This window comes from Acomys minous, assembly GCF_964271855.1.
Source record: "Acomys minous genome assembly, chromosome: 3".
Taxonomy (NCBI): Eukaryota; Metazoa; Chordata; class Mammalia; order Rodentia; family Muridae; genus Acomys; species Acomys minous.
In genome coordinates, this window is record NC_140485.1 from 99517478 (window position 1) to 99542392 (window position 24915).

The 24915-nt window shown below is 43.6% G+C and overlaps 1 protein-coding gene across 1 annotated transcript; it reads left to right on the plus strand.

Moving 5' to 3' along the window:
- The first annotated feature begins 1871 nt into the window (after nt 1–1871).
- MARCKS (myristoylated alanine rich protein kinase C substrate) lies at nt 1872–7617 on the plus strand. The gene is made up of 2 exons (XM_084777722.1): nt 1872–2402; nt 4009–7617. Exons 1-2 carry the CDS (start codon nt 2301–2303, stop codon nt 4840–4842), a joined length of 936 nt encoding a protein of 311 aa, XP_084633848.1. The 5' UTR covers nt 1872–2300; the 3' UTR covers nt 4843–7617.
- Nucleotides 7618–24915: the final 17298 nt, after the last annotated feature.

Genomic DNA, 24915 nt, shown 5'->3' on the forward strand with positions numbered 1-24915 from the left:
CAGTTGGCTTTTCAAGTTGGAAACTGCTAATGAGGGATTCGCGTCCATCCTGGCGGCTGGGGTCTCGAGGCCAGGCCAGCCGCTTCCTTACGGGTGCTAACACGTTGGTTGGCACAATGCATTTCGACGGAATAGTCCTTCCAGCTGCTCCGTGGAATATGACTTCGGCATTGAATAATCTATCTAAAGGAACTGGACAGTCAGGAGATGAAACTTCACGCAACGACGCTCTGCTCAGTGACTGTCAAACAGCACTTGAACAAAGGGTTATTGGCTTGAACCAACTGTCCTTTTCACTCAAAGTATGACCTATTTCCCTACAATGAGCAGAAAATAAAACTGACAATTCCGAGCCAACAAGAGAACTGAGCCATTCCCTCGACTGCTTCTCGCCTTCACCGTTCACGTTGCATGGTCACTAAAAGCAAACGACAAAAGATGGTTTGGATTTTTTTTTTCCATGAGCGAAAATATGGGCGGTAGAGGAATGTTTATGAGTTTGCACCTTCCATCCCCTTTCAGATACATGAAATCAACGCCTGGTACTTGGGTGGCGCGAGGGTTGTAGTGACAGGGGGGAGGAAGGGAAGGAGAGGGAGAGGGAGGGAGAGAGAGGGAGGGAAAGGAAGAGAGAGAGAGGATAGAGAGAGAGAGAGAGAGAGAGAGAGAGAGAGAGAGAGAGAGAGAGAGAGAGAGAGAGTCTACACATCACTGTAGAGCTTTGCTTTTAGCCCGAGTTAGACGTGGTGTCTCCAGGGTTTTTCTTGCTGTTTCTTAACATTGCAGGCGATTTCTTCTGAGACTCGGAATCGGTCTTTTAGAATTTCTTCGCTGCTGTCTCCCTTCCAGGAGCACACTTGGTGCTGCGCGCGCGCGCGCACACACACACATACACACACAAACACACACACGTTCAAATCAGAGTCCCTCCGATGTTGGCAGCAAGCTCTGAAAACAACCCATGTCGACGAGAGTAGCAACCTCCCAACTGTAAATATGGATTCGTACACTCAAGGCTGGGTCTCGTTTTACCACAGAGGAAAATTAATTATGTCGTTTCATACAGTGATAAAACGCAAGCAGTTTCGATCTTCTGCAAAAGGTCCTCACTGTGTTTTGTGGAAAGGCGATCGCTAATTGGAATAGCCGGAGAGACGCGATTTGAGGTGCTCCAAGGACCAATCTAAAAAATCTTTTATTTCACGCCTGTGGGCGAGGGAAAGGAGCATGTCTTAGGCAGTTTGCTGCTTTTGCGTTTCCCACATCTGGCCTACAGACCTAATTCCAACTAGAGATCTCGCTAGATGAAATTCGATCTTCGTGGTTTAAATACCTTTCAGTGTGGGACGATTTTACAATTGCAGCAGGGTTTTTTTTTTTTTTAAAGCACCGAAAAATCTTGCGACTATTTGTGAAACCCATATGGAACGCGGAGGGAAAAAAAATGCTGCGAGAACACAAATCCTACCCATTGTCTTTAACACTGGCTTACACAGTCATACACGTAAACACACGGGAAAGATGGGGGAGGGGAGAGAGTGGCGAGAGACAGACACGGATATAGACCCGCAAGAGTCAATGCAAGTCAAGTTAAAGCTTTCTCCGCCTCCTATCCATAAGTACCCCCTCCCGTGTTAATTAATTCCGAACAAAGCAAGGCAATCAAGAGATGTATTATTATTTTCAGGCCGAGAAAGACGAGACACACGTAATTTTTAATTGATTTATTTATTTGGAGGACATTAATTCTCGGTCTGAGGCTGATTTTCAAACCGTTTGCAAAGCGCGGCTCCATTGTTCGCCCGGAGCGCAGGCCCCGCCCCCTGCTTTGTGTGCGGCGCGCGGATTGGCCAGCGCGCGCGGGGGCCGCGTCAGCGCCCGCGAGCCCATTCATCTGTGCACTTGGGCGTTGGACCCCGCATCTTATTAGCAACCAGGGAGATTTCTCCATTTTCCTCTTGTCTACAGTGCGGCTACAAATCTGGGATTTTTTTTATTACTTTTTTTTTAAAAAAACTACACTTGGGCTCCTTTTTTGTGCTCGACTTTTCCATCTTTTCCCCTCCTTCCTGCGCTGCTGCTTTTTGATCTCTTCGACTAAAATTTTTTTATCCGGAGTGTATTTAATCGGGTATCTTCTGTCCTCCTCGCCACCCCCACCCCCTCCCTCCGGTGTGTGTGCCGCCGCCGCTGTTGCTGCCGCCGCCGCTGCTGCTGCTGCTCGCCCCGTCGCTACACCAACCCAAGGCTCTTTGTTTCCCCTCTTGGATCTGTTGAGTTTCTTTGTTGAAGAAGCCAGCATGGGTGCCCAGTTCTCCAAGACCGCAGCGAAGGGAGAAGCCGCCGCGGAGAGGCCCGGGGAGGCGGCTGTGGCCTCGTCGCCTTCCAAAGCAAATGGGCAGGTAAATTCTACCTGTGGTTCTGGGCATTTCTTGAGTGTCTTTCTCTAATCTGCACGCCTTTCCTTCTTTCTAGTCGCGCCCGAGGTGCATTTCGAGGAGAGGAGCGTGGCCAGATCCTAGTCTGAAAGTTGAATGGGAAACGATAGCCTAAATTGTCAATTTTTCATAGGAAGGGTACCCCCGCCCCCCACCCCAAAGGAGTGGTTCCTAAGGATCCTGGCGAATTCTTGAGTAGACCGAAGGAAGAGTGATAAATCGTCTAAAATGGCGTGATTTGGAGACTGGCTGAACGTGACTAGCTAGGTGCCCCCCCCCCACGCCCCTCCGTTGCATTTGTGTTTGGGGCCACAGTGATGTTTGGGTGGCTCTCGTATTTATTGTCGAGATTGGGTCGTCGTTGAGATTTCTGGTGTGGTTGTGTGTGTGTGCGCGCGCGTGTGTATGTGTGTGTAGGAAAAGGCGGGGGGGGGGGAGCCAACGCGGATGGCGGTGGAGAAAGGCAAGCCGAGAAGACTTGTGTTATTGTATCCAGAGGCAGAAAGCCCGGGTTCTTGGAAAGGTGGCTGGTTATAGCTGGACAGGCAGCTTTTCAAAGTGCCTTGCAATGGGGTCTCGGCCTCCCCCCCCCCCCCTCTCTCTCATATGACTTTCTAAATGGTATCCTGGTGTGGTGGGAATTCACATGGTGGGTTTTTGAAGACCCCCTTCGTGACTGCCAGAGGTGGGGGGGGGGTGGTTGTGGTGTTTTGGTCTGGACTATTCGTATGAGTGACACCTCGGCCACCCTAGAGGATTACCCCAGTGCTGCTGCTACCCAGGCCGAGAGCCATGGTTGGGTGGGCTCAAGAGGTCGGCCATGGGTGGCTGCTTCATAAACACAGGGCACCCACCACGCCTCTTTTCCTAGAGCAAAAGCCGCGTTGCTTTCGCCTGCTGTAAACCTACTGGGGCAAGACCGGCTCTGTCAAGAGGCTTTAACCCCGTTAAAAATGCAAAAGCAACTGCTCGGGCGCGCCCCGATTTGCAGGATTATGGGCGAAGGTGGGCGTGGAAGCAGAGGCCAGACTTCAGAAATAATGGGTTTTCCCCAGCCTTGCTGGTTTCGAAGCCTCGGAGGGGCCGAGCAGCCAGCTGGCCACCTGAGCTTTGTTTGCGGACTCCAGGGCTGCGCGAACCGGGATCCGGGGCGCCTCGGCCTGCGGGCAGGGCCCGGTTAGGCAGGGCGGGGTGGCCCCGCCCCTGAGCGCCCGCCCGCGCCCCGCTCCGCTCGGTGCGGTGGAGGAGCAGCGCCCCCTGCCGGCGCCAGGCCTGGGGGGCGAGCATCCCGGTAGGCTCTGGAGCTCCGTTTGTTCGAGGCGGAGGGATGGTTAACCCGGTGCAGACCCGGAGTGGGCCTCGCCCTAGATTCGTGGTCCCTCGGAATCCGGGCCACTTCTATCCACTCCCCGGCCGCGGGCCGCAGGGGCACGTGCCGAGTGTGCAGTCGGGCGGCCCGGTCCCTTCTTTTCCTAAGCTTGTCCCGGGGTGGGCGGGGACGGCAGTGCCACGGCAGCTCCGAGTGATGCTCCCGTTTGTTTATTTCTTAATTTCTTTTTCTGGCCCGTAGGAGAATGGTCACGTAAAAGTGAACGGGGATGCCTCGCCCGCGGCCGCCGAACCGGGCGCCAAGGAGGAGCTGCAAGCCAACGGCAGCGCCCCGGCCGCCGACAAGGAGGAGCCGGCGAGCGGAGGCGCCGCGTCTCCCGCCGCGTCTGACAAGGACGAGGCGGCCGCGGCCCCCGAGCCGGGTACCGGCGCGGCCGAGAAGGAAGCCGCGGAGGCCGAACCCGCCGAGCCCGGCTCCCCAGCCGCCGAGGCCGAAGCCGCGTCCGCCTCCTCCACATCGTCGCCCAAGGCGGAGGACGGGGCCGCGGCGTCGCCCAGCAGCGAGACCCCGAAAAAAAAAAAGAAGCGCTTTTCCTTCAAGAAATCCTTCAAGCTGAGTGGCTTCTCCTTCAAGAAGAGCAAGAAGGAGGCGGGCGAGGGCGCTGAGGCGGAGGGCGCGACCGCCGCCGACGGCGCCAAGGACGAGGCTGCAGCCGGCGAGGCGGCCGCGGCCCCCGGGGAGCAGGCGGGCGGGGCGGGCGCCGAGGGCGCGGCGGGCGGAGAGCCCCGGGAGGCGGAGGCGGCGGAGGCCGAGCAGCCGGAGCAGCCCGAGCAGCCTGCGGCAGCGGCGGCGGAAGAGCCCCAGGCCGAGGAGCCGTCGGAGGCCACCGGGGAGAAGCCGGAGGAGCCCGCGCCCAGCGCCACCGGGGGCGACGCGCCCTCTGCCGTCGGGCCGGAGCAGGAGGCGGCGGCCGAGGAGCCCGCGGCGTCCGCAGCCCCCGCCACCGCGTCGCCGGAGCCACAGCCCGAGTGCAGTCCGGAGGCGCCCCCCGCGCCGGTGGCGGCGGCCGAGTAAGCTAGCGGCGGCGCTCTTACGTAATCGAAGAACTTTTTCCCCCCCAGTTTGTTTGTTGGAGTGGTGCCAGGTACTGGTTTTGGAGAACTTGTCTACAACCAGGGATTGATTTTAAAGACGTCTTTTTTTTTTTAATTTTGCATTTTTTTAAGCAGCAAATTTTGTTCATTCTTATTTTTTTTTTAAGCCCCCTTCCCACAGATCCCATCTCAAATCATTGTTACCACCATTCCGACAGGTCGAGGACAGTTGGACAGCTTCCTCCGCCTTTTTTTTCTTTCTTTTTTTTTCCTTTTTTTTTTTTGCATCAGTATTAATGTTTTTGCATACTTTGCATCTTTATTAAAAAAATGTAAACTTTCTTTGTCGGATCTATGGACATGCCCATATATGAAGGAGATGGGTGGGTCAAAAAGGAATATCAAATGAAGTGATAGGGGCCACTACGGGAAATTGAAACAGTGCATAACAATGCCAAGATAATATGCCACTAAAATGATGGTGTAAAGGCTTAGGGTTTTTCTTTTCCTTTTTTCTTTTTCTATTTCTTTTTTCTTTTTCTTTTTTTTTAAAGAGAAAAGTTATTACGATGTATTTTGTGAGGCAGGTTTACAACACTACAAGTTTTGAATAAGAAGGAAAGAGAAAAAAATAAAAACACCAATACCCAGATTTAAAAAAACAAAACAAACAAACAAAAAAAAAGATCATAGTCTTAGGAGTTCATCTAAACCATAGGAACTTCTCGCTTATCTCATGTTAGCTGTACCAGTCAGTGATTAAGTAGAATTACAAGTTGTATAGGCTTTATTGTTTATTGCTGGTTTATGACCTTAATAAAGTGTAATTATGTATTACCAGCAGGGTGTTTTTAACTGTGACTATTGTATAAAAACAAATCTTGATATCCTTCAGAAGCACATGAAGTTTGCAACTCTCCACCCTGCCCATTTTTGTAAAACTGCAGTCATCTTGGACCTTTTAAACACAAATTTTAAACTCAACCAAGCTGTGATAAGTGGAGTGGTCACTGTTTATACTGTGGTATGTTTTTGAGTACAGCAGACAATGCTTTCTTTTCCAGTTGTCTTTGAGAATAAAGGAAAAACAAATCTTCAGATGCAATGGTTTTGTGTAGCATCTTGTCTATCGTGTTTTGTAAATACTGGAGGAGCTTTGACCAATTTGACGTAGAGCTGGAATGTAACTTTGCTTACAAACATTGCTATTCAACTCCTGCTTACGGTGTTCTAATTTTCTGTGAGCACACTAAAAGCAAAAAATAAATGTGAATAAAATGTACAAATTTGTTGTGTTTTTTTATGTTCTGAGGCTGACTTCTAGGTCTTAGGTTAATTTTTAGAAAGACCTTGCATGCCACCAAAAGCACATTTGGCTATGGTGTTTTGACAGGACGGTTTCAAGCTCTGAAATTCATAATTAGCTGTGTCAGATTCCACACATAGGAAGGTCTTATACTGTGTAAACTGTTACCATCTATCTGCTTTTAATTTGCATTTTAAAAATTGAAATTTTCTCTTACTGTAGTTATAGCATGCCAGATTAAGTCATTTAAGACGAAAGTGGCTCGACCCTAAGACTATTTAAAATGTCTTATGAGACTACTTCATGAACCATTTTCTTGTCATGCAGGTCCAGAAACTTAAATTTTATAACCAGTAAGAGCGTTGAGATTGGACTGCACATAACTCATGAAAAGATGGCCAGTCATGTTCAAATGTGGATGGTGTATTACCTGCTAGCATAAGCCTTAGCATTGGCTAATTTCCAAGTTATCATTTAAATGATGTGCTGTACTTTAAGGATAGGTTTCTATAAGGAAGTAATGGAGTTGAATGGACAGCATTGTCAGTTTATGGACCATTAAGCTTTTTTTATAAAAAAAAAAGTGTTCTCATCTTGTTATTCAAAGAAAAATTTACTTCTTTATATATTAATCCTTACTAGTTTACTTTCTGCTTATTTTCCATCTCATAACTGAATATTTTTACTTTACTGGAGGCTAAACTGATTTTTTTTTTTACCGTTGCTTTATTAAATGCAAAATAGTCCACCTGTTATGGGTGTTCCTGCCCAGAGTGTACATTGGGGTTCAGGATAAAATTGCACCACAGCTGTGGTAGCACCTCAGTATTACATCGTATTAAAAAAGGATAACAGCATTAGCTTTTTTATAATGCTCCTCTAATTGAAATAATGGATCAATTAATGGTTCCTTTTCTTTCTAAACACCTTCCTCACTAATGAAACCATGTAACATCTAGAAGAGTAAACTTGATCTTGAGTTTCTTGATTTGGGGAAGACTAAAGTCAAACCTGGTAACCAAAGGACTGATTTGTAGGTCTTTACCACTTTAACCAACTTGTTTGAAGACCCCCTAGTTGGCCAAATATGGTGCCTGGTATGCAGTAGGATTCAATTGAAGTGGATTTTAAAAAATAACTCCTGCAGTGAGTAGTTAAAAATACTGTGTAGACAACGATTCTTTATTGCTAGGTTTGTTCTTTTAACAGCTGGGATTTATTAAGATGCATTATTTTGATTTTAATCACTGCCTAAAACACTTTGGGTGGTATCTTGATGGAGTGGTGGATTTTCCTCCAAGTGGCTAAATGCAATTTGACATACTTTTCATCCAAAGTTTTGTACATCCTGTTGTTTTCTAATGGAAAAAAAATATGTTAATATGGCTTTTTTGTACTACTAAAAATAGCTTTGAGATTAAGGAAAATAAATAACTCTTGTACAGTTCAGTATCGTGTTATTAAGTCTGTATTGGCAGTGTGTACAGTGGCATTTGCTGTGGCTATGAAACACTCACTCTGGATTATAATAATCATTTGGTCCAATTCCTATTGCTTGTAAAATAAAGTTTTACCACTTGATACAATCAAGCGTGCTAAAATAGGATGTTTTACAGATTTTATTTTTTAATTCAAGTTTTAGAGAAAAAAATTTAAGTGTGAAAGGTGTTACTATCGCTCAGTTTAGGACTTAGAAGAGGCATGCTTGACGCTGTGAACCCTTGTTCATTGAGTTATTGGCTAAGACAAAACTTAGCAAATCAAGGATACAAATTTAACAGAGCCTTGCTGATGAGGTTAAGGAGGTGGGGCACAGCCTGTCTGAACTCTTGTGTTATTAGTTCCTGGACACAGGTTCACAAGGTGACTCAGGTTATCCTTGAAATGGCAACCTTCCTGCCAGACCTGGGATTACAGGAGTGCACCACCAAGCACCGCTGATCTCACTTTAAATAGGTAGATCCCTTAGGAGTTGGTGGGAGTGAGGTGTGTGTAGTTCAATATAGTTGTACTTAACTTTGAACACACACACACACACACACACACACACACACACAAATTGGCTAAGTAGTTGGGCTGTTAGACCTCACCTTCTTTTTAATCATTCTCTGCAGACTGAACATTTTCCGGTCTCTGCTTCCCAGGCAAGGGAGAAGCAGGTTGTAGCAAACAAATCCACACATCTATCAGCTCTTACTGGGAATTTGAGTACTTGAAATTGTGCCCAAGAATGTTATTCTGGAAGTGAGAAGAGGCTGTGTATGAACATCAACAGACTTAATTTGGGGGGGGGGGTGTCTTTGAGTTTTTCATACTTTTTAAAAAAAAGTACTAAATAAGGGCATAATTGATTAAAACCAGTGAGATTACCTTTTCACCCTTCCATTTCACCTTTACTCTAGTTACAGGAAAAGCAAGAATCATAAAATCAACTTTCACAGCTACATGTTTGCGGAGGTTTTTTTGTTTTGTTTTAGTTGTAGGGAAGTCAGGGCAAAGTGGAGCGATTTTTTTTGTCTACAGTTTCTTCAACTCCAAAAGCCTTTTTGGAATCCTCTTTCCAGGACACAGATTGGAAACATTTCATTGCTTGTAACTGTGGCTCTTGTAGTCCAAATGGTAATTCCTGGATTGATCTGCCTAATGAGCGCATGGTGACTCCTTAGTAACAGCTTTTCCTCCAGAATGGGAGACTTGACTGTCATTTTGGAAACTGTATTTTAAATGATAGCTATTTTTATGGAGAAGTTTTAAAAATATTTTGGATTTTGAAAACATCTAATAATAAGTTCAGGACCTCTGCCCCCCCCCCCCCAGGTAGAATCTCATTGCCTATCTTCCTGTTTAGTTTTGTTTTTCTTGCTATTTTGTTTGCATTTTGTTTTGATTTTGATTGTTTTCGAGACCCAGGTTTCTCCCTTTAGCCCTGGCCCTCCTAGAATTCACTCTGTAGACCCGGCTGGCCTTGAACTCAGGGATCCACACCTCAAAACTGTTGGGCTTAACGTCGTGTCCCACCTCTGCCAGCCTCATTTTGCCCATCTTAACTTTCACTGTAGAGAAGTACTTATACTCTATGAACTTTATGACCCTATATTGGAAATGTGAAGAACCGCTCTTTGACACATGCGTAATGAGACCTCAATGTTCAAAAATAAGAGGGCTAACACTCTGGAATTTGGAGGTGATTATAGGTTCTGACTCCACATTACAACTCTAACAGCCTTCAAGTATCACAGTCTGAGCATCCCACTTAACCATTTTGTTTCTATCCTTGAGAGACTAAGTAGAGTTAAATACACAGCAGACTGCCATGGAATGCTCCTGGACATCCAATAAGGAAAAAAAGAAGCCAAGTCACCTCCGTCTTAAACAATCTAAGTCTGGAGAAGTCTGTTGAAAGATTAAGTTGCCGAGGCAGCTATGTTAATGTTTGTGTTGGCTACATTTTGCTCAGTTACGCTGGGCCGCACCGCATTTAAGACAGCCTGAGCCTTAGTGGCCCTTTCTAGTGACAAGGGACAGTACTGACTGACCCTCATGTTTTTTTGTTTTGTTTTGTTTTTGTTTGTTTGTTTTCAAGACAGGGTTTCTCTGTGTAGTTTTGGCTGTTCTGGACTACAATTGTAGACCAGACTGGCCTCGAACTCGCAGCAATCCACCTGCTTCTGCCTCCCAGGTGCTGGGATTAAAAGCGTGCGCCACCACACCTGGCGATCCTCATATTTATTACTGTTATTTGCTAGGACCCTACGCTCAGAGGTGGGATTTCAGGAATGCCGCCATATTGGACTTTTGACTTAAAAAATTTTTTTATTTATCCCCTCGCTCTTATCTAACTATTCCCACCCTCCCTCCCTCTTCTGCCCTATTCCCCTCCCCTAGACCTCCGACAGGATGGGTCCTCCTCCCCCACCTACCAGGTCTCATCTGGATAGCCTGCTTCCCTTTCCTCTGTGTTCCCACAGGGCCTCTCCGCCAAGGGGCAGCGATCAAATCACGCGTGCTAGGACCTTGACGCCCTACTTTTTTTCCTCACATGACTTTCCTTCTGCTCCTTTCTCCAAAACGGAAATCCAGTCACCCTCAACGTGCCAGTGTGAAACCAAGTACTGCAGCGAGAATATGTAAACTGTAAACGTCTCACTCTGAGAATCTACCAACATTGACTTTACAAGGTAAAGATAATTTCCTGAGGCCAATCAAAATCAACTATACAAAGTTAAGAGCCCTGGATGCTCTTCCAAAGGTCCAGAGTTCAATTCCCAGCAACCACATGATGGCTCACAAAATCAGCTATACTGTGAATGAGATGTCAATGCTCTTCTTTTTCTCCTGTCTTTTCCTCATTTTGAAATGGCACTTCTCTCTGTAGCCCAGTCTTAGTCTCTGACCTACAGTCTTCCATCAGATTTAATTATTTTCCCTATTTTAATGCCATAAGTTTTTGTTTTTTTGGTTTTTTGTTTGTTTGTTTGTTTTCTGAGACAGGGTCTCTCTGTGTAGCCTTGGCTATCCTGGACTCACTTTGTAGATCAGGCTGGCCTGGAACTCACAGTGATCCTCCTGCCTCTGCCTCCCGAGTGCTTTTTAACTGACTTTTAAAATACCAGATTACTAAGCATTTCTCAAAGTTTCTGCCGGCTGGTCTTATAAGGTTCCCTAGGAGACAGATGGCAAGCTAACCTGCAGAATGTAAGGTTTCCTGTTCCCGGCTTTGAAGCATTGTTCTGCCAAATAAGAACTTAACCTTGGTGCACAAGAGTTCTGCATGCACAGACTCGGCAAGCAGGATTTAAAATAACTTGGAAAATGTCTATGTGTGGAACATCTGTGGACATTTTCCTTTATTTGTTAAAAAAAATTCAGTGAAACAAAGCATTTACACTATACCAGGTATTGCAAGTAATTTGGAGAGGATTTCATCAGTGTGTGTGTGTGTGTGTGTGTGTGTGTGTGTGTGTGCGCCATGTGGAGAAGTGTTCCATGACATAATTTCAGATAAACGAAAATGAGATGCACGGCATTTTTCTCACCCTTTAATTACTGTACTATAATTACATTTAAATGTTACCCACATCCATCAACATAATACCTTCTTGTGCGTACTCAGAAAAATAGAATGTACAAGCACGAAGAACAGTCTCTAGCCTCTGGACACATGTGTGTTGGATGTGGTGAGGCAGCATACGTTAAGTGGAGTAGGCAGGTCAACAGGCAGTACTGCTGACCTGGCAAAATGTTCAGACTTTCACCATGAGACATGGGTCACCGATGTTGGCAGTGTTTGGAAAGACTAAGAACATTCCGGAGCCGGGTGTCTCCTGTGGCAGGGTTAGCGGATGGTGTTGTGGAAAGAAGTTTGGGACGCTGAGTTCAAATGACTATGAGGTAACATTTCTCTCTAAAGAAAATGCCAACTGGAGAAACTTTTTACAATTTTTATTTACTTATTTGTTTATACAGTATTCTGCCCGCACGCCAGAAGAGGACACTAGATCTCATTATAGATTGTTGTGAGCCACCATGTGGTTGCTGGAAATTGAACTCAGGACCTTTGGAAGTGCTCTCAACCCCTGAGCCATCTCTCCAGCCCCCAATTGGAGAAACTTAAAATTTAATGTTTTTAATAAAGAGCCAAACATTGCATGGGGCAATTGATAATTTAAGGTGAGATTTAGAGGAAATTCAAGATACCTGGTAATATAATTATAAAGAAATAAACAAATGGACTTAATCTGTCTATATTATAAAATATGAATTATTAAGTGGAAAATTAATAATGTATCATTTTGCTCTAGTCTTTGAGACTTCTAGATCATTAATCGAGTTACGACAGTACAAAAATACCTTTTATTCTTATATGCCTCCTGTGGTGGTATATAATGCATAAAAATGGCCCCTATAGGCTCATAAAGAGTGGTACTATTAAGTAGTGTGGCCTTGCTGGGGGAAGTGTGTCACTGTGGGTGGGCCTCGAGCTTCCAGAAGCTCAAGCCAGGGCCAGTGTCATTCTCTCTTCCTGCTGTCGGCCATCCGAATGTGGACCTCTCAGCTCCTCCTCCAGCACCATGTCTGCCTGCACGCTGCCATGCTTCCCACCATGACGATAATGGACTAAACCTCTGAACTGCAGACCAGCTCCAAGTAAATATTTTATTTTATGACACTTACCTCAGTCCTGGTGTCTCTTCACAGCAATAGAAACCCTAACTAAAAGACCTCCTGATGTTTTAATATTTTTTGTTACATCTATTTGTTTGCATGTGTGTGGCACATGAATGGCAGGCTGTGTGTGTGTCGGGGGGGGGGGGGGGGAGGTCAGAGGAGAGCTCGTGGAAATCATTTCTTTCCTTCTATTAGGTAGGTCCTGGGTCTAGAGCTCAGGTTGTCCCAAGTGCCTTTTCCTCTGAGCTGTCTCACTGGCCCACCTCCTGCTACTTTTCGTAAGAGGTGTAAGTTATTGTCAAGATTGTTATTTGTTTCTGGAGATAAAGATTACCTCAGTCATGTAGGCATGAACTACGTCTCCAGTCCTCTTGTGTTTTCCATTGTATTTTTTTTTTGAGACAGGGTTCCTCTCAGAACGCTGGTCTCAAATTCTTGATTTTCTTGCCTCAGCCCTTTGGGACACCTGGGGTTAAATAAAGCACATGTTGCTGTCCCTCCTTAGAATGTTTAAAACTGAGAATCAGTTTAATGCTCCAAAAATATTGTTAGTATACGCCCTTTTTTTTTTTTTAAGTTGTTTTGTGTTTTGTTGTTGTTCTGCTTTGGTTTGTCTCTGAAACAGTCTTAGGTAGCCTGGGTTGGCCTCAAACTTTCTATGCAGCTGAGAGTAACACTGAGCTTCTAATCCTGTCTTCTCCTCCTAAGTACTTTTTCAAATTCTGAAGAGCTAGGTATGCTGGCTACCACCTATAATCCTAGCATAATGAATTGAAGACCATGCTGTACAACAGCAATAAATAAATAAATAAAGACATAAATTATAAAAGCAATAGTCAAAGGAGAGAGGTATTGATCAGTGGCAATGTGTCTGCTGGCATATGGGAGGCCCTGGCCTTAAATTTGATCTTCAATGTTGCCAAAGGAAAGAAAAAAATAAACAAAACAAAACAAACAAACAACAACAAAACAGCACCACAGTTGAATGAGGTTCAGATTTTGGTTAAAGACGCTTTTTTGGCTGACATCTGATTCTCTACTGTTATTTATATGAATACCACTTGTTATATGTCTGTTCAAAGACGTGCTCTCACGCAGCCCTTGCTGATCTTGAACTTGGAATGTAGCAGTTACAGGTGAATCCACGGGGTTCCTTTTTGGGTTCTTAGTCTCAGTCTCATTAATAAAAGAGTTTAGAAATGGAATCAAAAGGAAGTTAGAGGACACATTTATTAGAGTTTGAGAGAAAAGCAACAGGGCTAGCAAGCTGTGAATCTGGGTAGGTAGCTAGGGGCGAGGAGAAGACACAGGAGCAGGAGCAAGACACCGCTGCCTGTTGAGACAGAGTTCAAGGACACTGCAAAGTTTTTCAGAAACACTTGTGTGATGGAAGGGGAGGAGCTTCGGGAAAGAGGGAGAGATTATCCTCAGGCCTTTAGCCAGTACTGGGAGAGGGAGCTAAAGGGAAGGGAAGGAAAGAGAGGTCATAATTCTGGACCACAGATCTGATTTCAGAGGGCACCCCAAATAGCCCAGGCTCTTGTGTCTAGGCTCTTTGTCCCAAAGATTATACCATGGACATGTAATTAGAAAGAAAAAGAGACAGCCAGCTGTGGTGGCCAGGGCCAGTAATCACAGCACTCAGGCAGAGGCAGGGAGATCTCTGTGAGTTCGAGGCCAGCCTGGTCTACAAAGTGAGGCCAAGATAGCTAAAGCTACACAGAGAAGAGACAGCTTACAAAGAAAGAAAACAAACAAACAAACAAACAAGAAACAACAACAAACCCAATCAGAGCAATAGGGCTAGAAAAGAAATAAAAAGAGACAGTTTACAAAGAAAGAAAAAAAACAAAACAAACAACAACAACAACCAAAAAAAAAAAACCAAGAACAACAAAGCCAAACCAACCAACCAAACAAACAAACAAACAAACCCAGTCGGAGAAATAGGGCTAGTGAACTGAGGAAGAAGGCCCCAGAAGTGCTGAGACGAGGTGTGTGGTTCTTTATAGGATCTTTACATCCCACCAATGCTTCTCATAGCTGACTACTCTGTACGTTCTCTGTGCATACTGTTCGCTACATGAGGCCCTGGAAGACAGGACTCCCAACTTTCCCAACTGTCTCTGCTGACTCCTTCCATATGTTAATCTTGATAGTTTAACCTTCAGTCCCTACTCTGCTGCCTCATAGGCAAGGATGACTTTGAACTCCAGAAACTCTGATTTCCACCTCCCAAATGCTTGGATGAATAGTGTGTGCCCCCAAACCTTGTTTTATGCAGCCTTCCAAATTGAACCGAGTAACTTTATGCATGTTGGGTGAGCTCAGATACAGTGCTAGTTCTTTTATGTGATTTTTTTTTTTTTTTTTGAGACAGGGTTTCTCTATGTTATGTGATTTTTTTTTTTTTTTGAGACAGGGTTTCTCTATGTAGCCTTGGCTGTCTTGGACTTGTTCTGTAGACCAGGCTGGCCTTGGATTCACAGAGATCCACCTACTTCTGCTTCCCAGAGTGCTGGAATTATAGGTGTGCACCTCCTCGCCCGACTAATTTGATTTTTTAAAAAACCATTGTTCTCTGTGCAATACAATTGTAATAGTTAGCATTGTGCACATCCAACTAACAATGAAGAAGAAAGTGGACAGGATAAAGATTAGTTTAGGCTCCAGACACTCTGCCACACTTCCTGATATGCCTAGCCTCTTCCAGGACCAGAACACCCGACCTCCACACTCCACATCAGGTCATGAACACTCTTGCACACTTTCTGCCATGGCCTGCCCCCTCCACAAACTAGTAAAGAGTCCTAGACCTGGAGCTCCCTGCCCACAATCTCCCTGTCTCTTGGTGATGCTGACAGAAAGCAATCACCAGGCCTTCAGCCGCAAGCCTATACTCTACTCAATCAACTCCACATGTTCACATCTCAGGACAAAACCAGAAACACAATGAACAACCAAGGAAACACATTGACCCAAATTATTAATCCCATAAAAGTGGGTCACAATGAAAGTAACTTCCAGACAAAGAATTCAAAAGAATGATTATAACCATATACAAGCAAAAAAGAAGAAATAAATACACTCCAAGAAAATCAAAACAGAGATGGCTAAAATAAGAAAGTCAATGCAAGACATGAAAATAGAAAGAGATAGAATTCCTGAGGAAAAGCCGAACTACAATTATGTTAGGAATTAAAAAAAAAAAACCCACAAAACAAAACACAAAACCAACCAACCAAACAAACAAATAACAACAACAACAAAAAAACAAACTCAACAACGTAATAAGCCAAATAAAAACCTCAGTGGAAAAGTTCACTAAAATAATGGATCATGTTGGAAACAAAGAGTCAGATCTGGAAGACAAAACAGAGAACCAATAAGTCAATAAGAAAACAGTTTCAAATACATGAACCTAACATGAGAGACTGTGGGGACATCATGCAAAGACCTAAACTTTGGATTATAGATATAGAAGAACACCACACTAAGATAAATCGTATAGTCAGTAAAGTTATAGAAGAAAATTCTCCACACCTAGAGAATTTATGGGCATTTGGGTAAGGGAGGCCTAAAGAACTCTTAACAGACAGCACTAGAAAGAAAACTTTCCATCACATATTATAACTGAAACATTAAAAACACAAAATAAAGAAAGAGTGTTAAAAGCTGAAAGAAAGAAAGGTCAAGTAAATTATGAATACAAGCCCATCAGAGCAACACCTCTGATAATTCAACTGAAAGTCAGAAGGACCTGGGAGGATGTATTCCAAGTTCTTTTTGTTTTGTTTTGTTTTTTTTTGTTTTGTTTTGATTGATTGTTTGTTAGTTTGTTTGTTTTTGAGACAATGTTTCTCTGTATAGCCCTGGCTGTCCTGGACTCACTTCGTAGGCCAGGCTGGGCTCGAACAGACAGTGATCCTACCTGCCTCTGCCTCCAGAGTACTGGGATTAAAGGAATGTGCCACCACACCCAGGTGTATTCCAAGTTCTGAAAGACATTGTCAATGCTTACTATTATATCCAGCAAAACTATCTATTAAAATTGAAGGAAAAAAAAGAAGCTTCCCAAGACAATAGCAAATTATGGAACTGTATGACCTCTGAGGAAGTTTTACAAAGGACAGTAAAGACAATACTTCCATGTGAATACAAGTAGAAGAACATCCAAGAGGTTCATATAACACTTGTGCACCCTGGTGTGCATAAGCTGTTTCACTAAGTATTGTCTACAAGTTGCTACAGCATAGCCTTTCAGAGGCCAAATCTTTGAAGAAAACGAACTCTCCATTACCTTAGTACACACTGCCACCAATAGCCTCTTAGCTAGGTGTGGAACTTTTGACCTCTTCCCTTCTTCATGCTGGGCCTTTACTGACGTGATCTTATGTATACAGTCAAAGCTCATTGTCAGTTCATATATACAGTTGCCCTGTTATGCCCAGGAAACATTTCCACTGGAGTCATCCACTGCCTCTGACTTTTGCCGTCTTTCCTATTCCATCTTACTGCTGGGGCATTAAGTTAATTAATTAGCACCAGTGGAAAAAAGAAGTCACAGACTAGACAGTTAAGTGCAGACAGTGAGGAAAGGAACGTAAAACTGTTCCGGCATTGTTGAGCCCGAAGTTCTAGAATTTCAAATATGCTTGTTCAAAATGTAACGATCTTGTACTTTGTCAACAAACTCCTTCCAGATACTGTCAGGAAAGGGGGCTTGATCTGTGGAACACAGTGAAGGATCCTCTGTGTCCATAACAGTACCATATGGGTGTTGGTGGGGGGGGTCTCTTATAGAACAGTTCTTGTGCTAGATTTAGGATTTGGTAGCCCTGAAGAAGACAAGCTTCCTGCCTGAAGAATACATGAATTCCAAGAGAGACTTCTCCTATAAATACACATGAAAAACACCTAGATACAAACTGGACCAATGTCTGGAAATAATTTAAATCTAAAAATGACAAATAATAATAATAATAATAATAATAATAATAATAATAATAATAGTAGTAGTAGTAGTAGTAGTAGTAGTAGTAGTAGTAGTAGTAGTGATAGTGGTGGTGGTAGCCGTAGTGATAGAGGAATCCAAGAGGAACTTCCAACTATCCAGAAGGTCCACTAATTTTTTTCTCCTAGAAACAGGTTCTCATAATGTAAATCAAGCTGGTCTTGAACCCATAAAGATCCCTCTGCCTCTGCGCCTGCTTTCTGAGTCCTGAGATTAAAGGAATATGTCATCGTCCTAGTTTGCCTTCTGTTGGTATTGATAAAATACCATGGCCAAAAGCAACTGGGGAGGAAAGGGTTATCTCATACTTTATAACTCCTGACCACAGTCCATCATCGAAGAAGCCATGGCAGGAGCTGAAGGAGAAGGCACAGAGGAAAGTTGCTTACTGACTGGCTCCCCACGTCTCCCTCCGCCCGATTTCTTACATGACACGCAGGGCCGTTCACCTTGCCAACGGTGGCGTGACTCACAGTGGACTGGGCCCTCCTACATCAGCCATTAATCAAGAAAACAGTCCTACAGACTTGCCTACAGGCCAGTCTAAGGGAGGAAATTTCTCTATTGCAGTAGTCGAGACCCAACCCGTGGGTCTTGCGTCACAGATCAGATATCGTACATATCAGATATTTATATTAAGATCCATGACAGTGGTAAGATTACAGTTATGAAGCAGCAAAGCAATAATTGTGTGGTTGGGGGCATCACAACATGAGGAACTGTATAAAAGGGCTGCCGGTTGAGAGCCACTGAATTGAGATTCCCTCTTCCCAGATCTGCCTAGGTTTGTATCAACTTGAGAAAAACCAATCAGTACAACTGGCATGCTCAGTTCATGAGGTAATTAAAATGTGCTCAGCTTCATTTTAAAGTACAGCTACAAAATAGGATCATAAAGTTCTCCATGATTTAGATGAGGAAAAATCCAGAAGTTAATAACCCAGTGTCGTGAAGATGTGGGAGAGCAATGACTTCATATTGGGAGAACTATAAAGTGGTGAAATTATATTCAATAGCAACTTTGTAGTATGTTTCAGAATAAAAATGTATATACTCCTAGAAACCTACAAGAAGAACATTATGATGGCTAGATCTGAGCCCAGGGATTCTGCTTGATCTAAGGCACCAACCATGGACAAAACGGGCAGTCATCATCAAACCCCTACCCAGATCTAGCCAAGGGACAGAACATTCTCCACAGCTAAGTGGAGACTGGGGACTGACTTTCACAGGATCTCTGGTGCCCCATATTTGGCCATGTCCCTTTGGTGGGGAGGCCCAATGGCACTCGGAGGAAGGATAGCGGACTACCAAGAAAAGACTTGATACCCTAGCACCATATTCAGGGGGAGGAGGTCCCCCACAGCCACAGTCATAGGGAAGGGGGATTGGGGTGAAAGTGGGAGGGAGGGAGGAATGGGAGGATGCATGGGATGGGATAGAAAATGAGATGTAATAGGAATTATTTTTAATTTTCAATAAAAATGTGAAAGAAAAAAAATGTATATACTTTCTTATATCCAGAAGGTCTACCTTTGGAACTCATTCCCCAGATGTACTCCCACATTCTAAATGGCATGTATACATTACTATGATTATCTTCATTGTTTGTTATAAAGACAAGAAGAAGCACCCATTTATAGAAGTTGTGTGAAACAACTGCGTGATGGGATAGCACATGTTTTGGTGACTTCCCGAAACACAGTGACTTAAAACAATGACAATGACTTGTTTTCTCTTACTATGTCATGGGTGAGGAGGCTTAGCTGGCAAGTTTGGCTCTATAAAAACTAAGGTTGGCTGGGTTTGCAGTCATCTGGCCTCTCAAGGAACTTAGAATGGCCAATACATTGCACTCATGAAGGGACAGCTGGCGGTAGTATGGGAAATCAGCTGAGGTTGCTGGCTGAAGGGCCTGAAGCCCTCAGGCTACCTCCTTTCACAGTGTGGACTTTTAGCTTGGTTGCTGTCTTCCTAGGAGAGGATCCTCAGGGGAAAATGCAACATGTCTCTGAGCCCTTTAGGAATTATACAGCATCAGTTCTAACTCACCCTGTTGAGCAACTGTAAGTCACAGATCCAGCCTAGTTGCAAAGGGTGCCTCTTAGTTACAGAATCTGTCCCCAGTCAGGTGTGATGGCACATGCCTTTAATCCTAGTGCTCAGACATAGAAGGTCTACAAATTCAGTTATGGGATAGCCAGAGCTACATAATGAGGCCCTATCTTGAAAAACAAACAAACAAAAACAAAAACAAAACAAAACGGAAAACAAAAAAGAATATCTTTAATCTATTAATCTATGTGTCTGTATAATACAAAAAGTATATTAAGTAGTAATTTAGAAAACTTGCTGATGGCTGTTGCTTAAATGGTAGGTGTATAAAGAATACATATAATATGATAGTGTCTATCTATATATATAGGTATGGGGGAGAAAGAACATATTTAGCTACTTATATGTGTAAAAATATCTTTAGAGAATATAGAAGAGACTGAGCAGTTAGGCCCAGGTGTGGAATAATGGCCACTGATCTCTTAGTGTCTGTAGAAAATTTGAACAATATGACTGCATCATTTAAAAAAAAAAAAAAAAAAGAAGCTAAAAAAATCAAACTTGATGAGTCTACAAGTTACATTTCCTAAACTAAAAGAGAAGCTTGATGGTAGGAAATTTGCAATCTATTCCTTCCATACTATTTTTTTTTTTTTTTTTTACATCTTTTCTTTGTGTAGCCTTGGCTGTCCTGGACTCTCTTTGTAGACCAGGCTGGCCTTGAACTCACAGAGATCCACCTGCCTCTGCCTTTCAGTGCTGAGATTACAGGCGTGTGCCTCCACACTTGGCTCAAATTATCTTCTTGATGGTGTTGATACTCATGATGTGCCTTGAGCTCAGTCAGTAGAAGGCTACTAATACTGAAGATAATGACCTAGGGTGACCACTGTGAACAGGTGCCTTTAAGACAAGGTATTTTTTTAAATTATAATTTTAAACAACTTGAAATTAAACTACAATTATATATTTTCCCTTTTTCTTTTCCTTCCTCCAAGCTCCCACCACGGACCCCTTCATATCCTCTTTCAAATTCATGGCCTCCCTTCCTTTAATTGTTGTTACATATGTGTGTATGTGCATGCATGCATGTTTACAAACATGTATACATAGATGTGCATGCTCAGTTCATAGAATGTTATTGGATGTATGTTTTTAGCACTGGCCATTAGGTGTTGGATAACTAATTGGTGTGCTAATCCCCGACCCCACCCCCGACCCCAACCCCAAGACTATCTATCTCTCCTGCTCTCAGCATTCCTTGGTTGTCTGTAGTTTTTTTTTTTTTGTTCTGTTTTGTTTTTTGTTGTTGTTTTGTTTTGTTATCTATAACTGAGGCTTCCTGAGCTTTCCCCTGGCCATATTAATGTGTCTGTTGGTGTTGTCTTTGTTCAGGAACAACAGAGGTGTAAAGAGAGGTGACTTGTAATACTGCTAATTTTCAGTAACAAAAATGAAGAGGAATGAAGCCTGATGGCAGCTACTTCTTCTTCTTCTTCTTCTTCTTCTTCTTCTTCTTCTTCTTCTTCTTCTTCTTCTTCCTCTTCCTCCTCCTCCTCCTCCTTCTTTTTAAATGTGAAACCAGAGGTAATACAATGTGGTTATTTGAGAATGCAGATCTTGTAAAGAATGGGGGTGGGGCAGAAAAAAAGGTGGCAACATTTCCAGAGAAAACAAGTAAGAAAGAACAAAAGGAATAGATAAGCAAAAGCGTGTGAGGTCTCATCCCTGTCAACACAACAAGGAGGTTCTGCCTTGGAAACAGTGCCCAGATCCAGGCCTGAAGGCGGAGAGCTGGAAAGCATAGGTGTGGGAGAACAACAGCGTAAGCACCGGTGCTGCCCACGGGAACACTACAGATGTGAACCGCAGCCCTATCCAGCAATCAGAAAAGAATGGGAGACAATAAAAATAGCCATTGACCCCAGGCTGGGAGATGAGGATGGAGCAAAGGAGAAGTTAAGCAACAGAAAACAAAGCAATTCTCAACTTAAACACCTCTAAGTGTTAAAGTTTCAAACATGGGACAATTTTGGAATGAAGATATAATGTACAGCGTGACTGACCATGCATGGCTGAGTGCCTCATGTTGGTTGTTAATAAATTTACTTTCAGTGTTCCATTTGGGGAATGTATTTGACAGAAAACTCTAAGTTGTTCAAGTCCGCTTAAAATACTATGGCATGAGCCCACAAACCATCTTTGACAGATGCAAATAAAAGTACATGGGTAGTAATGTCCCTAGGCTTTGGTAACTTAGTGTGAGTAAACAAGAAGACAAACAGTATTGGAATCATGGTAGAAAATTCAGAATCATGGTAGCACATAGGAGTTGTCCTACTAGTTGAGATGCTAGGGCAAGAGGATTAAACAATCAAGGCCATCCTGGGCCACAAAACAATGCCAAAACCAGCCCAGGTGACTTCATGAGACCCTGTGTAGAAGAAGAAGAAGAAGAAGAAGAAGAAGAAGAAGAAGAAGAAGAAGAAGAAGAAGAAGAAGAAGAAGAAGAAGAAGAGGAAGAGGAGGAAGAGGAGGAAGAGGAGGAAGAGGAGGAAGAGGAAGAAGAGGAAGAAGAGGAAGAAGAAGAGGAGGAGGAGGAGGAGGAGACCAAGTCGAGCCTCACCATTTATGTAAACATAGCAACAACTGTAACAATGACATCATGACGAAGACATTAAGTGCTTTCAGGCTGGCGTGTGTCGCTGCTGGCAGAAAGCTTTCCCAGCATGCACTGCTTGATCCTCAGTTCCTCAGAAACCAGGTATGATGGCACATACCCGTAATCTTAGGACTGTAGAGGGAGAGATAGCAGGATCCAAGGCTCAAAGTCATCCTTGACTACATCCACAGCGAATTTAAGGCCAGCCTGTGCCATATGAGACCATATCTAAAAATCAAACTAAATCACTTTCAATCACGCTGGGAACATCATTTTAATTAGAATTGGAACATCTTAAGAGCTGAGCTCACATTGTTTAAACTCAATTCCTCCCTGCACAGTCTCACCATATTTGTCTCAATCTGGCAGGTAGGTGGGGATGGCTTCTTGTTTAAGTTATTGGTTAGAGACTTTGTCTATGTTTTGGTGCATTCCTGCTATTGTTTTCTCCAGAAGTACGGGCATATTCTTTCTTGTTCCCCTCTAAGTTAAAAGAAAAAACTACTTCCCTTGTCAGATTTCAAATTCCTTAGGAAAACAGAAGCTACCACGAAACCACACCAGCAACTTCCACTCACACGTCAGCTCTAATACAACTTGGGAAAGGTCAGCCCACTTCACTTCCCTCTATTGTTGGGTTTACCCAGTTCCTGATTATGTTACAGTCTGGTGGTGGCATATTTTTAAGGCAATCCTTTTATCGGTTTTTGGTTTTCTAAGCAACATAAATTAACGAGGAGCTTTCTTTTCACACTGAATACTATTTACCTTAGGAAAAGATTTACTTTGCTAAAAGGAAGAAAGAAAAAAACAGGAAGGAAGTATTGTTTGGGGGGCTTGTCAAGGACATTGATAGCAATGGGGGGGGGCATGGGGGTGGGGGTGGGGTGGGGTAAGTTGCTTCAAAGAGCAGAAGAAGCCAAGGACAGACAGCTCATGAGTGACACAGAGAGGTCACCTAGAGGAACCGTGCCTCTGTTCATTTCCACGGACAGTCTGTGGTTCATTAGATTTAGATTTGTTGTCTTTACAGCCATTGTTTCCATGCCAGTCCCGGTTTGCTTTGGCTTCTATTACTTTGAAGTTACTGGTTTTGTCCCAATTACCTAAAAATATGTATTTCTGCCAATTCAGGAGCTGAGTGAATGTGACAGGTCAAAAATTGTTTATAACAAAGTCTTCAGTCTGATTCAGAATAATACGCTCACTTTATACTTGTTATTTATCAATTGAAGTTTACTTTTCAACTGTAAAGTCTAGTCTTCTCCGTGCTACACAGGCAAATCTGATAAGCGAAATTCATTGCAGGTAACATGAAGGGGGAACTGAGTGTCAAAGATACTCACCAAATACAAAGAACTCAAAACAGAGTATGAATGATGGGGAGGGATAATGCTGGGCGAGGCATCGGTGGGTGAGACACTGTCTACATTTTGGGTCTAACTCACTTTCTTCCACCGCCCCTGCTGAAACAGCAATCATTGAGCCCCACTACAGCATCATCTCCTTCCAATTCTAGTGGTTCAATGACACTACTTACCAGGGGAATGTTCTGGAAGTGATAAAGTGTATATGTGTATAACTGGTGTTTAGAATATATATATTCTAGTGGTTCAATGGTGCTACGTACCAGGGGAATGTTCTGAAGGTGAATATATATATATATATATATATATTTAGGAACTGGGTTTCCAGGAACTTAGGGACAGGGGTTGGGAAGCAGCAACTACATATATTTGTTCTGCTTCGCTGATCCCCTAGCCTTTCTCAGCCCACATGCGCAGTAGCAAGAACCACAGCTACCCACCTGCACTGTGAAGACTAAATGAAGGAGGGCTTCGTGAAACACCTAGCACTAACGTCATTTCCTGGCACGAGAACGCTCAGAAACTCCCGGGCACAGTGTGCAGCTTTTAAACTTAGGAAAGATTCCAGGTGAGAAGCACACAAATGGTGGACATAGTAAGACAGTGTCCTTTCTCAGAGGCAAAAGGGAAGAGCAAGGGCCTCAGATGCTACCGAAGGATGGTGGAAAAAAAACAATGAAAATTGTTTGTTCAAGGAAACAGGCTTAATTTATAGCAAGGGAGTCTTAGTCTCTAGTCCCTGGACTTCCTGACATAAGGTACTCTTAGATACATTGATCTGGAAATTGCTAAGAAAGAAAAGGCTACTTTTTCTTTTTTTTTTTTTTTTGGAGGGGAGTGTTTTTACGTGAGGAGCCATTAACAAACACCGACACTTCTCTGTACCGTTTTGACTGCATATGAAGTAGTGATGTGACATAAACATTCTACTGTCTGAGCAAAAAGAGCTGCCTGGGTTCGAGCAGTGTCAACACCCCCAAGACATCACTTCACTGATGGCATCTTGGCATCAGCTCAGTACAGAAGCTTCCTTTATTGGTTTCCAGGGCTGATGGCTCTCAGAGGTAGGGTCATTCCACAGTAGATGGCCTCAATGTTGAATTTCAGCCCTAATTATATCCATTTGATTGATAGGGAAAGCAATGATATGTAATGGTGCATTAGAAGTGTTAGTAAAGCCGGGCCCTGTGGCACACGCCTGTAATCCCAGCACTCTGGGAGGCAGAGACATGCAGATCTCTGTAAATTCCAGGCCTGGTCTACAAAATGAGTCCAGGAAAGCTAAGACTACATAGAGAAATCCTGACTCAAAAGAGGCAGAGGAGGAGGAGGAGAAGGAGGAGGAGAGGTGTTAGTAATTACTGCGCATACTGCATGCCAGGAGATTTACAAGAGCTTGATTTTTGTGAAAATTATACAGTTTTTTTTCCTTATTTGATTTTGTTTTGCTCTGATAGTTGAGAAAGGGTCTTGTGTAACTT